At 37.3% G+C, this 14,128-nt stretch overlaps 1 protein-coding gene across 1 annotated transcript in view; it reads left to right on the top strand.

Annotated features, from left to right (window-relative positions):
• The first annotated feature begins 497 nt into the window (after positions 1–497).
• The window catches only part of PLPPR5 (phospholipid phosphatase related 5), a 156,409-nt gene continuing 142,778 nt past the window's right edge, over positions 498–14,128 (top strand). Inside the window, exon 1 of the mRNA XM_049765780.1 lies at positions 498–770. Within this exon, the coding sequence (XP_049621737.1) occupies positions 567–770 (204 nt within the window). The 5' untranslated portion in view covers positions 498–566. The remainder of the gene's footprint in view (positions 771–14,128) is intronic.

Here is a 14,128-nt window from a genome sequence, read left to right as displayed (position 1 = left end):
CCTCCCTCTAGTGCCTTCCCTCCCCCCATCTTTTTTTTTTTTTCTCCCTGTTGAATTTTAACCCCACCAGGAGCTTCTCCAGATTTGCAAAAGCAGCGCAGGTGCAACCGCTGTCCCAGCAGTTGCTACCGAATCCCCGTCGACGACACCTGCTGCTCCAGGCAGGCCAGGGGTCTTGACCCAACTGCGGCATCATCGTCTCGAATGGTCTTTTCTCTCCCCTGGATTCTGCAGCTGGTCCCCAAGAACCAGAAACTCCCAGCTCTCCAGCGCCTCGACCCTGCTGCGCCTGGGAGGGTTGCGCTTGCTTGCGGCTGGGAGAGGAGCTGGGGGCTCTTCCCAGGCTGTCGTCCTCCTCCTTCTCTTCCTCCTCCTCTTCCTCCTCTGCAGCCCTCCAGCGCCTTGGAAACCCGGACCAGCCTCTGCCACCCGCTCCAGCTGCAGCCCCTGCCTCTGAGCGCATCATCCCGGTTCCTGGGAAAGGGGTGTCTGGCTTGGTTCGGTTCTGCTCGGCCCAGGCGTTGCATGCATGCTCCTGCAGCCCGGCAAGCTCTCTCTCCAGCAGCATGCTCTATTTCCAGATGGTGATCATGGCAGGGACAGTGATGATGGCGTACTATTTCGAATACACCGACACCTTCACCGTGAACGTGCAGGGGTTCTTCTGCCACGACAGCGCCTACCGCAAGCCCTACCCTGGCCCTGAGGACCACAGCGCTGTGCCCCCCGTGCTCCTCTACTCGCTGGCCGCTGGGGTCCCCGTGTTGGTGGTAAGCTCCGCTTCTTTTTCTGCATCCACTCTGGTCGCCTACAAGGTGCAGGGCTCAGCAGAGGGTCCAGTCGCGGCTGTTCATGCCCTTCCAAGTTCTTCCAACTTGTTAGGGAGCCCTCTTTCCCCCCCAGAGGTATGGCCAGGGTGATGCGACTCTCCTTTTCCATGTGCCACCCACCCCCGCACCTCCTTCCCTCTGGAGGATCCGGCTTTGGGGACCCCAAGGGGCCTGGGAAGGGATTTGAAGGGCTGTTGGACTGTTGGAGAAGGAAGAGATCTCCACCTTCTTCCCTTTTGGAGAAGAGGAGTCTTTTGGGGTGGGATCTTGACTTGTCTGTGTCCCCTCCAAGTGCACCTGGAGGATGAGCAGCAGCTGGGCTGGCCCGGGGTGGAGAGAGACACAGAGAGAGACAGAGAGAGAGACAGAGAGAGACAGAGAGACAGAGACAGAAACAGAGAGACCCCAGGGAGAGAGAGACCCCAGGGGGAGAGAGAGAGAGAGAGAGAGAGAGAGAGAGAGAGAGAGAGAGAGAGAGAGAGAGAGAGAGATTGCGAGAGAGAGATTGCGAGAGAGAGATTGCTTGGGTGTGCCAGGGATACCTGTTTGCCATGAGCTTTTTTTTAATTATTATTATTATTCCTCTTTGGCCACTTAGTTCCCTTTCAGATAAAAAATGTTCAGTGGCTATCCAGGGCACAATGCCCTTTAAAATTTAAATAAATTAATAAATAAAAAGGATTTCAGAATTCTGCAATGAAAAAGATTAAAAGGGTCCCCCTGGAGCAGCTCTTGCTAAAAAGCAGGGACTCTGCCATAATTACAAGATTCTTTAAAGGCTGTTTCACTCCTCGCTGGGCAGCCTAAGTCCTTTTCTTTGCAATGCTCCCTGAAAAAAAGTCTGGCTGCGTGAAACTGTGTGACCCTGTATGTCTTTATGGACACATGTATCTATATGTGTGATTCTTAGAATAATCGCATGATCATTTACACATGGGAAGATGGTGCTAGGATATTGGTAGGAAAACTGGTGGTGCTGAAATAGACCATGTTATGGTTTCTTTAATATTATTCATATATTGGAAGTTTCCTTCCTGTGATGTTCGTCTCCCATTCACTTTTCCATCTCTTCTCCCCTCATACCCTATTCTTTCCTCTTCCATTTTCCCCTCCCCTCTCCTGTCCTTCTCTCTCCCCTTTCTATCTTTGTACCTGTTTCTCTCTCCTCTTTCCTCTTCTTACTTCTCCTTTCTCTGCTCTTTTCTTTCTTCCTTTTTCCTCTCTTCTTCCTTCACTCTGTCTTTCCATAACATAGAAAAGGTGAGAGGAAGTTTTATTTTTAGAGCCTGAATATGAACATTATAGCAATGAATATTCAGAATGTCATTGGTATTTAATGGGCTTAGATGGTCATATTTCCTATGGTTTTAAGGGAAATTATTAGGTTATGCACAATAAATTATATCAGTTTCCTAGAACTCACTATGGAATTCTATGAACCATCCAAGGAACTTATTTTTTTAATAAATACATTGTTTCATCGAATCACTCTAAAGTATACAGTTACAAAAGAGTTGTCCATGATTGAGTTTCAGTCATATAATGGATGTACAACATTCTTCACCAGTGCACATTTCCTGCCACCTAGGAAGAATTTTTCCAGAAGGGAGTTTCCCTCCTACCTACTTTCTCCCCTGCCCTTTCCCTGCCTACCTCTACCCCCCACACACACACAGTTTTCTCTCCCCCAAAGAACTTCTTGGCAACTTCAAAGTAACTTTGTGAATCGGTCACTATAATAGCAGACTTCAAATTCAGCTCTAACTAACTGGTTTGAAGTGTTAGACCTTGTATCAGAAATTCTGGTTCCTGTTTTCATTGTGAGGCACTAAATGTGTCAAACCCCAAATCCAGCTTCAAGTTTGAGTTTTCTTTCTGCCCTTTCAAAAGTTGAAAAAGAAAAAGAAAGGAAAGAAGGTCTCTCTTAGAGTCCTGTTACCTTTTGCATATGTTGATTTTGGAGGCACTTTTTTTCAGAAAGATGGAATAGCTGAAGGACTTTTCAATCTTTTTTTTTTTATTCCCTTCAAGAAAAACTGTCACTCTCAAATCACTGCTTGGATTATAACCATAATCAATATCTGTAATTTACTTCTTTGTAATGACTAACAAATATCTTTTATAGAAGTAAATGGCACTTTTTGGTTTTTAACCATGACCAAAAATGCCATTTATAGACAAGAACATATTGAACCAGGCTTTGATTATTGTCATTTTAGGGCACCTAGGAGAGGGAAGGGAATTAATTAGTTGTTATTCAGTGTCTGTGCTAGGTTGAGCGCTGAATGGTGGCAACCAAATTATATTTCTCTTTCCAGAACATCCTCTTTGCTATTAACACTTGAGGACACTGGGAATCAGATAATCTCCAGGCATCTAAAAACAAAAATTGTGGGTGTGGTGGTTACATGCCTATGACACTGATGATTAAGGCCTCCATTACCTTACATTATTTTTTCATGCCCCTCCAAAAAACCTTTCTCTGAAAAAAGACAGGAGCTGGAAGATGGGGTGAATGTGCTCAAATATAACTTGAGAGATCATAATAGGGAGAATCTTACTTGCTTTTTCTGTTTTAAATTTCAGTTCTTAAGGTTTATGAGTTTGAGACACAGCGTGAACAGAAAAAAAAATTCTGGTTTGGGGAACAGAGCTTTATTTCTTCATGACCTTTATTTCTCCTCCCCCGTTCTTCTTAGCAATATACTCTGTCAGTGTGAAAAGTTGGTAACAGTAATGGCAGCTCTGCCTTTCCATTCATGTTGCAGCTCCGGCATAGCACATAAGGAGATTTTGTGTGAAAATAGAATTATTGATAATACTATCAGCAATATCCACCATTTCTTGAGTTTTATGCAGTTATATGTCTTATCTAATTTATACAGCTTGTATAAATAAGATCTCCATTTTTATTGAAAGTTACAATCATCACCTAACAGTAGAAAATCTGACATTCAGAAAGACGAAATAATTTACCAAGGAACAGGTCTAGAAATACTTTAATCCTGATCTGTCAAAGTCCTTTAAAGGCTTGTTTACTGATGAGTAATCCTTATAAATAAATGCCTTACTCTCTCTGTCTCTTATTTTTGTCTTCAACTGTAGTGATTAATGCTCACTGTACATATTTTAACCATTAAAACCCATTTAACCCTATATGTTAATTTAAAAGCATCTGACTACAACCTATAGTCTGGTTTTATACTTGCTGAATTTATCTAAAGATAAAAAGCAATACATATTTTAATTCTGTCTATAATATCTATAGCCCTGTGTTGGGGGACAGGCTTAGAGTCTAACAAATGTGGATTCTAATTCAAAGTATGTCCTTTTACTAGTTAGAGTTGAACTCTCCTTGTTGTGTTACCAGGAACTATTCATTTATATTTATTAAGTTCTAATTTCCTAAACCACAGACTTTTTAATATTAAGTTAGATATAATATGTAAATGTCATCTACTGTTCAAAGTTGATTTTCCGTAAGACATCTCTGTATCATTAGCATTATAAGATTATAATTTAGGAGATGTTTATTGAATTTCTGTGTTGCAAGGACCATAACCACCAAAGTAGAGCTTATAAAGGAAATTTCAGAGATGAACCATGGTCATTAAGCCTAAAATGATTAGGGCATAATTTGGATAATTAGGGTATAATTGGGGAAGCAGGCCAAAGGCATAATATAAATATAAAATTTGGTTTATCTCCATGTCACAGAGATCCTTGTTGGTGCAGAAATGAATGAAATCATTTTTATTGGAGGAGTGAGAAAAAGCCTTCATGAAGAAGGTATTAGAGATATCACTTGAAGGATTAACTGAACTGCATTTTGAGTCGGGATATTGCTAAAGTCACTATGTGAACTACCCTTCTAGAGAAGAAAATTCTGGCTATACCTTCAGTTAAAATTATTTTTGCTTGCTTATAAGAATGGTTAATGAATGGGAAAACCTGGAGGGAGGGTGTGGTGGTGTAAGGCAGAAGGTTAAGAATAGTCTCATTGATTAATTTCTGGAGTACAAGGCTGAGAATCTTTCTCAATTAGTTGGGAATTGAATAAAGTCAGAGTACAGTTGGTATTTTAGGTTATCTGAGTGACTGCAGTTCTCCCTGTAGTTAAAATATCTATACAGAATTATTTAAAACACTTTTAACTCTGAGCCTGATGGATGCTATGAAATACACTAATTTTAATTCTGTTTTCTGAAAACACGTGCAATTTATACACAAACATAAAGGTATCATGATGTATAAACTCTGACAGTAGGTACTGTTCAGTTGGATCTGAATAGCAATTGGCAAAGCACAGTATGTGTTTACTTATGTAAATTTAATTGATGATCTTCAGTTTTCATTGACTAGAACTGCTTTCCAAATTGGAAAAAGCATGGCCACTATCATATATATGTATGCATGTATATATAGGCATGTGTGTGTGTGTGTGTGTGTATATATATATATATTCATTCTTTAGATCTATGAGCATACAAAGAGTGTCTATCTAGCATGGTCAGACCTCTTTAGTCTCTGTGCCTGAAACTCTATCCTTAGAGCCAGAACCAAATCAGAAAATACCACCAAGCAGGCAAGTTTGAGAGTCAGGAAGTATTTCTTTCTTTCTCTCCCTTTCCTTCTCTCTCTTTCCCCCCTCCATCTTTCTCTGTCTCTTTGTCTCTCTCACTATCTTTTTGTCTCTTTGTCTTTCTATTTCTCTCTCTTCTCAGGAGCTCTCTTTAGATTCTCAGACTGGAAGGTTTTTAGCTGTTGCTGTTAGGTCAAAGGTCAAAATATCACTAAACATGGAGGAGTCAGAGGATCCACAGAAGTTCATCAGCAACCAGATCTCCATCTCATTGAATCAAAGTGCCTAAACCTTTCCCAGTTCCTCTGTTTTTTTTTTTTTTTTTGGTTGCTTTGGGTACTCACTCGTATTCCCAAGTGTGGAACATGCTATTGTAACATGTTGATCAGAAACATGTACATTAATGGTGTCCCACAAATATAGTTTTTTATCCTTGGTTAGTATGTAACTTGAACAAACTGCTGTTATTCACAAACTGGAGCTAAAAATACATACCTTGAGTCTGGAAAGACAGTACAGTGGGTAAGGTTCTATCTCTGGCATCACATACAGTCCCCCAAACACCACCAGACTTAATTCATGTATGCAGAGCTAGGAGTAATCCCTGTGCAACGTTGACTTAAACACAAAAACAAAACAAAAACAAAAACAAAAACAAACTACCTCTCAAAAAGCAATGCATGTATAGGCAAAGACACAAACATTGGAATCAGATTGCTTAGATTTGAAGCTCAGATCTATCATTTTCCAGCTATGTGAACTAAATTCTGCCATGTATGATCATTGACTCAAAAATTAAGATCATGTATGTAGTGATCTCTTACATTATTAGGAATAAGAAAGAGGCTAACATGTGTAATTACAAGACCATGTCTAATTATATTGCATTAACCACTTTTAGTCTTGCCAAGATTATAATGACTAATCATACTACTGATTAAATCATCTAACAAAAATACTTCTGTTAGTGGATTCAAAGACTAAATAAATATTAGAGGTAACTTTGTCCAATTTCTTTACCCACAAAAATGTGGGGTTCTAAGAAAAATAAAACACGTTCTTGACTCTATTCAAGTTAAGGATTCCTCTCTTTGTTGAATCTTCTGTGATTTCTCTTCACCAAAGACTACTTGGTATATTAAATTCATTGCTTTATTTCATACTCACTATGATAGTCCTTGCTTTTCAAATAATATTTTTGTTTGTTTGGGGCAACACCCAGTAGCATTTAGGGCTCACTTCTGGATCTACACTTAGGGAACACTCCTAGTAGAACTGCCACCAGCTAGATAATGGCCTTAACCCCTGTACAATCATTATAGCACTAGTAGGAATTTCTTTAAATAGATGTACTATGGTTAAATCTATTTTATAATTGAGATTGTATTACAGACTTATTTTTGATTATATCATTAATATTACTGTATTTTATGTAATAACATTTATGAGAAATTTTAACTTTAATATTATTGTTTGTTTGGTTTGGTTTTGGGGCTATATCTGATGGTGTTTAGGGATCACTTCTGGTTTATGTTCAGAATCATTCCTGCCTGAGCTCAGGAAACAATATTGAATGCTAGAGATCAAACCTAAATCAAGCACCTACCTGCTATAATATTTCATTATTCTCATACTATTACATTTTATAGAACATTTATGAAAGAAACTTTGATCAAGTGAACCTCTGAAATTTTACAATAGCAGTACCTGAGTTGTCAAAGCACATGCAATGGCTTCTGCTGCTACATACCTTGATCATGACCTACAAAAAACATCTTTAAAGATGTCCTTTATTCTAATTTGAGCCAAGCAGAGGCAGAATTTTCTTAAAACTTTTATCCTCAGTTTTAGTTGATCTAATTGATCAAATGAGTTGTGTTCTGATGTAGAAAATATTTTTGGTGTGGTGTGTAGGAAATTGTTTAGTTTCCTATTAGGCTTGGTTGGAAATGTTGTGGAGAGGTGGGAGGTGGCAGAAGCATTTCAAAGCTATTTCTGTTCTGATCTGCAACCAAGTATTTTTTTTTATCTCAGTACCATACTCTGATAGAGTTCTAACACCTACATTATTGTGGAACCACCTTCTGGGTCAAAGGACTACAGACTGCAATGTATGGAAAAATGGTTGGGGGAGGGGACAGGGATTCTATATCTCAATAATGTTCCTTAAATTGGGACCTAGCAGTTGACTTGGGGATGCAGTGGACAGACTAAAATTGTGTATAAAATATGTGTTTGTGAGTCTGTGCATTTTGCTAGTCTTTGTCAGATTTTTAGAGATTTCTCAGCCCCCTTCTCCAAAAGTGGAAATCTAATTTTGAAGCAATAGACATATCTACTTCAATTCAGCCTTAAGATTTTTGATTTTTATTTTAGTTAGATGCTTGCATTCATATCCATCTATTTATATTCTTCCTTCTCCTTCCTTATTCTCTGCATTGCTCTTGGTGTCTCCTTTTCTATTTATTCACTCTTCTTTGTGCATCAACAAGTAGATGGTGACACTGAAGGAAAGCAGACTCAGAAATCAGAAAGTCATATAGAATTTTTGATTCCTTTCTTCTGTCTCCCTTGCTTTTCTGCCATTTCTCCTCTCAGACTTTCTGTTTTCTTTTCCTTTTCCCCTCTACACTTCTCCATCTCTGCTCCCATCATTCATTGTCCCCATGGCTTCTATAGCAAGGAACCTTGTCAAGAATTTTTTTGGATATTTTTCTTTTATGGTTGTAATGATAATAAAATTAGATAAGAATGCACTTTAGAGATATATCACTATGTAAGTGAAGAAAACATGCTTGCATCATGGTTTTGTTGTTTTGATTAGTTACTCAATGATATAGAAAATAGGTAAAATTTCTTTACTTTTCCAGATTTTCTATATAAAAATTAATTTAAAGTAAAAATTGTGAAATAGGGGCCAGAGCAATAGCACAGTAGTAGGGCGTTTGCCTTGCACTCAGCTGACCCAAGACAGACCGAGGTTCAATTCCTGGCGTTCCATATGGTCCCCCAAGCCAGGAGCGATTTCTGAGCACATAGCCATGAGTAACCTCTGAGCATCACTGACTGTGCCCCCCCCAAAACAAAAAAATTGTGAAATAGTCTTCAGACTATAAAAGAATCCTACCTAAAAACTCAATGCTAATTTTAAACTTCAATATGTTCTGAGGCTATCAAGATTATTATAAAGAATTACTCCAATCATTTGTGTCATTTTAAAAAGGATAATAATTTCAGGGAGCACAGTTAATACTATGCGTTAGATTTTTTTGTATCATATGAAGTTTCAACTTTGTAGTGTGATAAAAGACATTTTTCAAATGTTGTGAATGGTACTATTGCTTGGACTTGTAAATGGGTAAATATGTCTTCTTTGTCCTTCAAAGAACACAGAAAATACACATGCCATTATATCACCAACTCACATTTTTCTTGCTTGTAAATACTGAGACAAGGAGAGTTAATACGGTTAAGCAAAATGGAATGTAATTGGGTACTAGATATTCATAAATGATGGCTTCTTTTTAAAAAAATAATGCTGATGAGGTTATGGAGAGAGCAGAACAAAATGACATCAGGTGTTCTTAATGATTTGTGCTAGGAAAATGTGCAAACTATTTATTCTGCATAATGTGATATGCAGATGTGATATGCAGTAATACATCTAAACAGCCTCAGCATTCCAGTTGGCAATCGACACATTGAAGATCTGAATCTATTAGTTCTAAGCTAATGTTCTGTTGGCCACATCCAGATGTCCATTAAACTGATTTACATGTAAACAAATTGTGGTTTTCCTGTAAGACAGGGGAAGAGTTAAAGTATATTAATTATATATCAACATACACTAAAATTTGAATTAATTGTGCATTTATATTCATATGCTTGTTAGTTATACAGGATCAACTACAACAAGACATAAGAGGAGGAATTTAAAGCCTAACTCTCCATTTGTTCTCAAGGACAGTGGGAATAAGAAATAGAATTATTTTCTCTCTACTCAGCATTCTGCATAGCAAGGTAGTTTCTGATTTCAGAGTTATGACTTTGACCTGTAGTTAACAGGTTCTTTAACAAGCTTTGGAATATCATTTTGATGGAATATATTTTAAAATATGTGAAACAGTTCTATATTCAGTACTATTTAAATTATTTCTGAGAATGCCAGTTTTCACTCAGCAGGCTGGTTACATTTTTAGTTTTATTATGACAGATGTAACTTGAGAATCACTGAAACTAAAATCACCATTAAAAAAAAAAAGCCGGGGCCGGCGAGGTGGCGCTAGAGGCAAGGTGTCTGCCTTGCAAGCGCTAGCCAAGGATCAAGACCGCGGTTCGATTCCCCGGTGTCCCATATGGTCCCCCCAAGCCAGGGGCAATTTCTGAGCGCTTAGCCAGGAATAACCCCTGAGCATCAAACGGGTGTGGCCCCCCCAAAAAAAAATCAAAAAAAAAAAAGCCCAAACCAGAATCCTAGAGGTTTTTGTTATTCCAGACCAGGTGCATTTATAAATAATCTTTGGGGAGCCTGGGAGATAGTACATGGATAGAGCACATGTGGATAACTTAGACTCCAGCATCATGCACTCCACACACACTCCATCCCACAATTTCCTAGGTAGAATGGAACTTTGAGGCCTTTGGCATATCACAGATGTAGCACTGGTGGCCTCTGAGCTTCACTGGGGTGACCCTAGTGGTCCCTGATATCACAGGTTCAGGCAGTCCACATTATTGCTTTGAATTATTTACCATACTGAGAATCTCCAAGTAACCTATTCAATCATTTCTTCCAACCAAACAAAAATAAAAAGATAGTTTTGGTGGACAGTTATTAAGAAACTATATGCGTTTATATGTCTGCAATGCATAATAAATATTGCATATAATATATCTAATCAATATAATAAATTTGACATTTCTCATAATTTTTCTAATATGTAGTGTTTTTCTAACTTCTGGAACATTCTTTTCTATATTTGAGTGTTAGTAGCAATTTCTTAGAAAATGCCTTAGACTCCTTAAAAGAAATGGCCGAATATTTTGTGATTCCCTCACCTCTTTAACAAGTTATTTTAATAACTTTTATTATACTTACATTGTTTTATTTTTACTCATTGCTATATGACTAGATATGGGCCATTTTAAAATTAAGGTATTGTAATATGACTTAAGCAATTGGGGGGGTAGACTCAGAGGCATTTAGGAATTACTCCAGGCTTTAAACTTAGAAATTAATTCTGGCAGGTTCTGGGGATGCCAGGGACCAAATCTGGCATGGCTGCAGGCAAGGCAAACACAGTACCAATTGTGCAATTGCTCTGGTCCCTTAAGGAAATTTTTCATGCCCAGTGTTTAGATTATTTTTGAAATATAAATTATATGGGCACCAATTGCCATTCTGGATGATAAGGTCATTCTAAACAAATTCCCATAATTTATAACTATTCATTAACCCCAACAAAATATTCAGTGAACTCTGGTGCATCAATTTATGCATGTAAGGTTCATTACAAGAGGATTGTTTTTTTATTGTCAGGGTGATATTCCAAGTAGAAAACCTCCACTACTATTTGGACTCTAATAATAGTGAGTTCAACCATTACGTTACCAATCTCACTGGAGTTTTATATCTTTATTCCATTCAGCAAGGGTGGCAAATAGTTTCAAGCTATTTTAGTAATAAGCATAACGTGAACAGCTTTAATTTCACCAATAGATTCACAGTTAGCATCCATTATGCTAATTAAAAAGTTATAGTATCGATAACAATATTCATTATTTTAGTCACAAGCTAATTAAATCAGTCATTAATTAACATGTAGATACAGAGACTTGTGACCTCCTGGGTGAATCTTTTAAATAAAATGCCTTTCTCTCTTATTCAATCTTCTCTCAACAGTTATATGACTACCCAGTCTTGAAATCACTTAATCATTTAACTTGGTCCAACCCAAAAAAACAGGATTAAAAATCTCCTTTTCCAAGTTTTTCAAAACTGTAGCAGGAAAAAAAAGACCCACAAAATCATAAGAAAGATAAGAAAAAGTGTAGTAACAAAGTTTTGACATTTTTACCCTAATAATTGGTGGCATTTCCCTTTAATGAAGCAGAGTTTGTGTTGATATTCCCAGGATGTCTGTGCTGAGAGTATTGTAAACTGTATTTTTATTGCGCTAATACCCCATTTTTTTGAAAGAGAGCTTTTAGTAGAAACAGCAGAAAATGTACTCTTGTATTGAGATTTTTATCAAGATTTCAGACTTAGCTATTTTTTCTTCCACACTAGGGTACACAGAGACACTTTCACACTGAAAAGTGGCTTGCATTTCCAGAGCTCTCATGGAAGAAGAATAATACCATGTTCTCACAAATACCAAGATTGAGCAATCCTGGTTACATAGAACACCTGGGGCCTCATCTTTCAATTGAAAATTAACTATTGATACTTCCACTTAGGTGGGGTGGGGAGGAGGGATATTTGGGACATTGGTGATAGGAATGTTGCACTGGTGAAGGGGGTGTTCTTTACCTGACTGAAACCCAACTACAATCATGTTTGTACTCAAGGTGTTTAAATAAAGATATTAATTAAAAATATCTCTAAAAAAGAAAACAAACTATTTTTGGGTTATGCCAGTTACCTTTTCCTTCAAATGTGAATTTTCAGTGTGGGGTTTGCTTAGTTCTTAAATGAAAGATGGGACTTATTCAAAACTGTGTGATAACGCTTTTTGTCCTTCTCAAAGAGATCATTGTTTCCTCTTCTCGCTGGCTTCACATCACATGATTACTTGGGGATCCTCTTTTTATTTCTCCTGAGACCAAGTCTTGAATACAGATATCAGAATCCAGTAGATACTTTATTCAAGCCATACCAGCAAACCCTTCCTGTAATTCTACTTTAAAAAAAAAGATTTATAAATCAAATATGAAAGAACATTTGCTCTTTTGTATCTAAACTTTTAAATATCAAAAAATCATGAAGGACAATTTATTTTAGAAGTTGAGCAATAGGGCAGTGGGGAAGCACTTAAGGCTGGGTTTGATCTCAGCGCCATATCTGTGTCTTAAGCATCTCAAAGAGGAATCCTACTTGAGCACAAAGATAGGAATAATCCCTAGGCACAACTGGTTGTGCCTATAAAAACCATTTAGCTTAGACCTGTTGATTTTTAAATGAATGACTAAATTAAGTAATAAATCCAAAACCTTAAAGTTAAGGAGAAATTTCAAATAGCTAACAAATTTTGGGACTAATCTCAGGACATTTTTGTTCTAATTTAGAGATAAGTACTGTGCTATCTCAGTTAATTGAAGAAGAAAATGAGACACATAAGATTAAGTGTCTGACCCCAGCCCCACAGCAAAGAGCTAACACATCTCAGTAGAATGGTTTTCTGGATGCTTTCAATACTTAGCTTGCCCTCATCTGACACCATCATTTTTTTATATCTTCTTGGGACATTAAGATATATGCAAGGAATTTCTTTATGTAGCTGTGTTAATCGGTGAGAGAGCTGAAGAGAATGTAATTATTTATACTGATATTTTTAATCCTTGTGACTTCATACTATAGACTGAAAAGGGAGTTTATGGAATATTGTATACACAATTAACACTTGGTCTGTGATTAGAAAGGTTAGAAGAAAAAGAAAAAGAGCATTTTATTCTTCAAAAGTATTTGATTCTGTAGTTTCTTATTCTATGTTTCTAACATCAAATCCTGTCAGATAAAAAAAAGTAAAATTATATTAGGAAATTACTACTAAAATAACAAAACCCTACCCATATTAGATGTACAGATTTTTAAATGCCTTCAGTGTGATGTTAACATAAATTAATAAAACCTAACTAACTTTCCATATAACAAGCATGTAGCATGTCTGCAACACCCAAGGCATCGTACTGTAAAAACTCTTTAGTGGTAATTACTATTTATGAGACAAAGCATAGATATTTAAATATTCATACTATATTTACATTTTAAATTAATTTTTAAAAGAGACAGGGAAGGGGGGCTGGAGAAATAGTACAGTCGGTAGGGTTCTTTCCTTCTGTATGGTGGCCTGTGTTTGATATCTGGCCCTATGTTTGATCCACCACTTTCTTCAGGAGTTATTCCTAGCATAGAGACAAGAATAATCCCTGAGACCAGCTAGGGGTGGCCCCAAAGTGGAAGAGTGTGTGTGTGTGTGTGTGTGTGTGTGTGTGTGTGTGTGTGTGTGTGTGTGTAACAGAGAGAGACTTAAGGATACTCTTAAAATAATAAATCCTTTTCAAAGCCTATGATGTCCTTTGTTGAAAAATAGCAATGATTTGTTCTTGAGTTTTATGACACATAGCTCTTGGTTTTCATCTATTTTTAAATATATCCTATCACTTAGGCAGTGCCAGTTCAACCTCTTTGAATACTTTTTTGTTGTTGTTGCTTCTAGTCAAGTGATCTCTTTCCTTTAAATTACTCAACTAACCTTCCACCTTATATACTTTTCATAAAAGAGAAGACTACTGCAGGTACAGACTGAACATTGAAGAGGAAGTAAAACCAAGTAAAAGGGACTCTAGCATTAATGTTCTATTTTATTGAAACAAATAAATGTGGAGCTACTAAGAAATTGTAATTTTTCATGATGATCTAAATTTAAGTAGATGAATAGAGCAGTGACCTACTAACCTGAGTGTGTTAACTTTTCCTCCTTTCTTTGCTTCTCAC

This window comes from Suncus etruscus, chromosome 19, assembly GCF_024139225.1.
Source record: "Suncus etruscus isolate mSunEtr1 chromosome 19, mSunEtr1.pri.cur, whole genome shotgun sequence".
Lineage (NCBI taxonomy): Eukaryota > Metazoa > Chordata > Mammalia > Eulipotyphla > Soricidae > Suncus > Suncus etruscus.
Note: the sequence above shows the minus strand (reverse complement) of the source record. Positions and strands in the feature narration are given on the sequence as shown.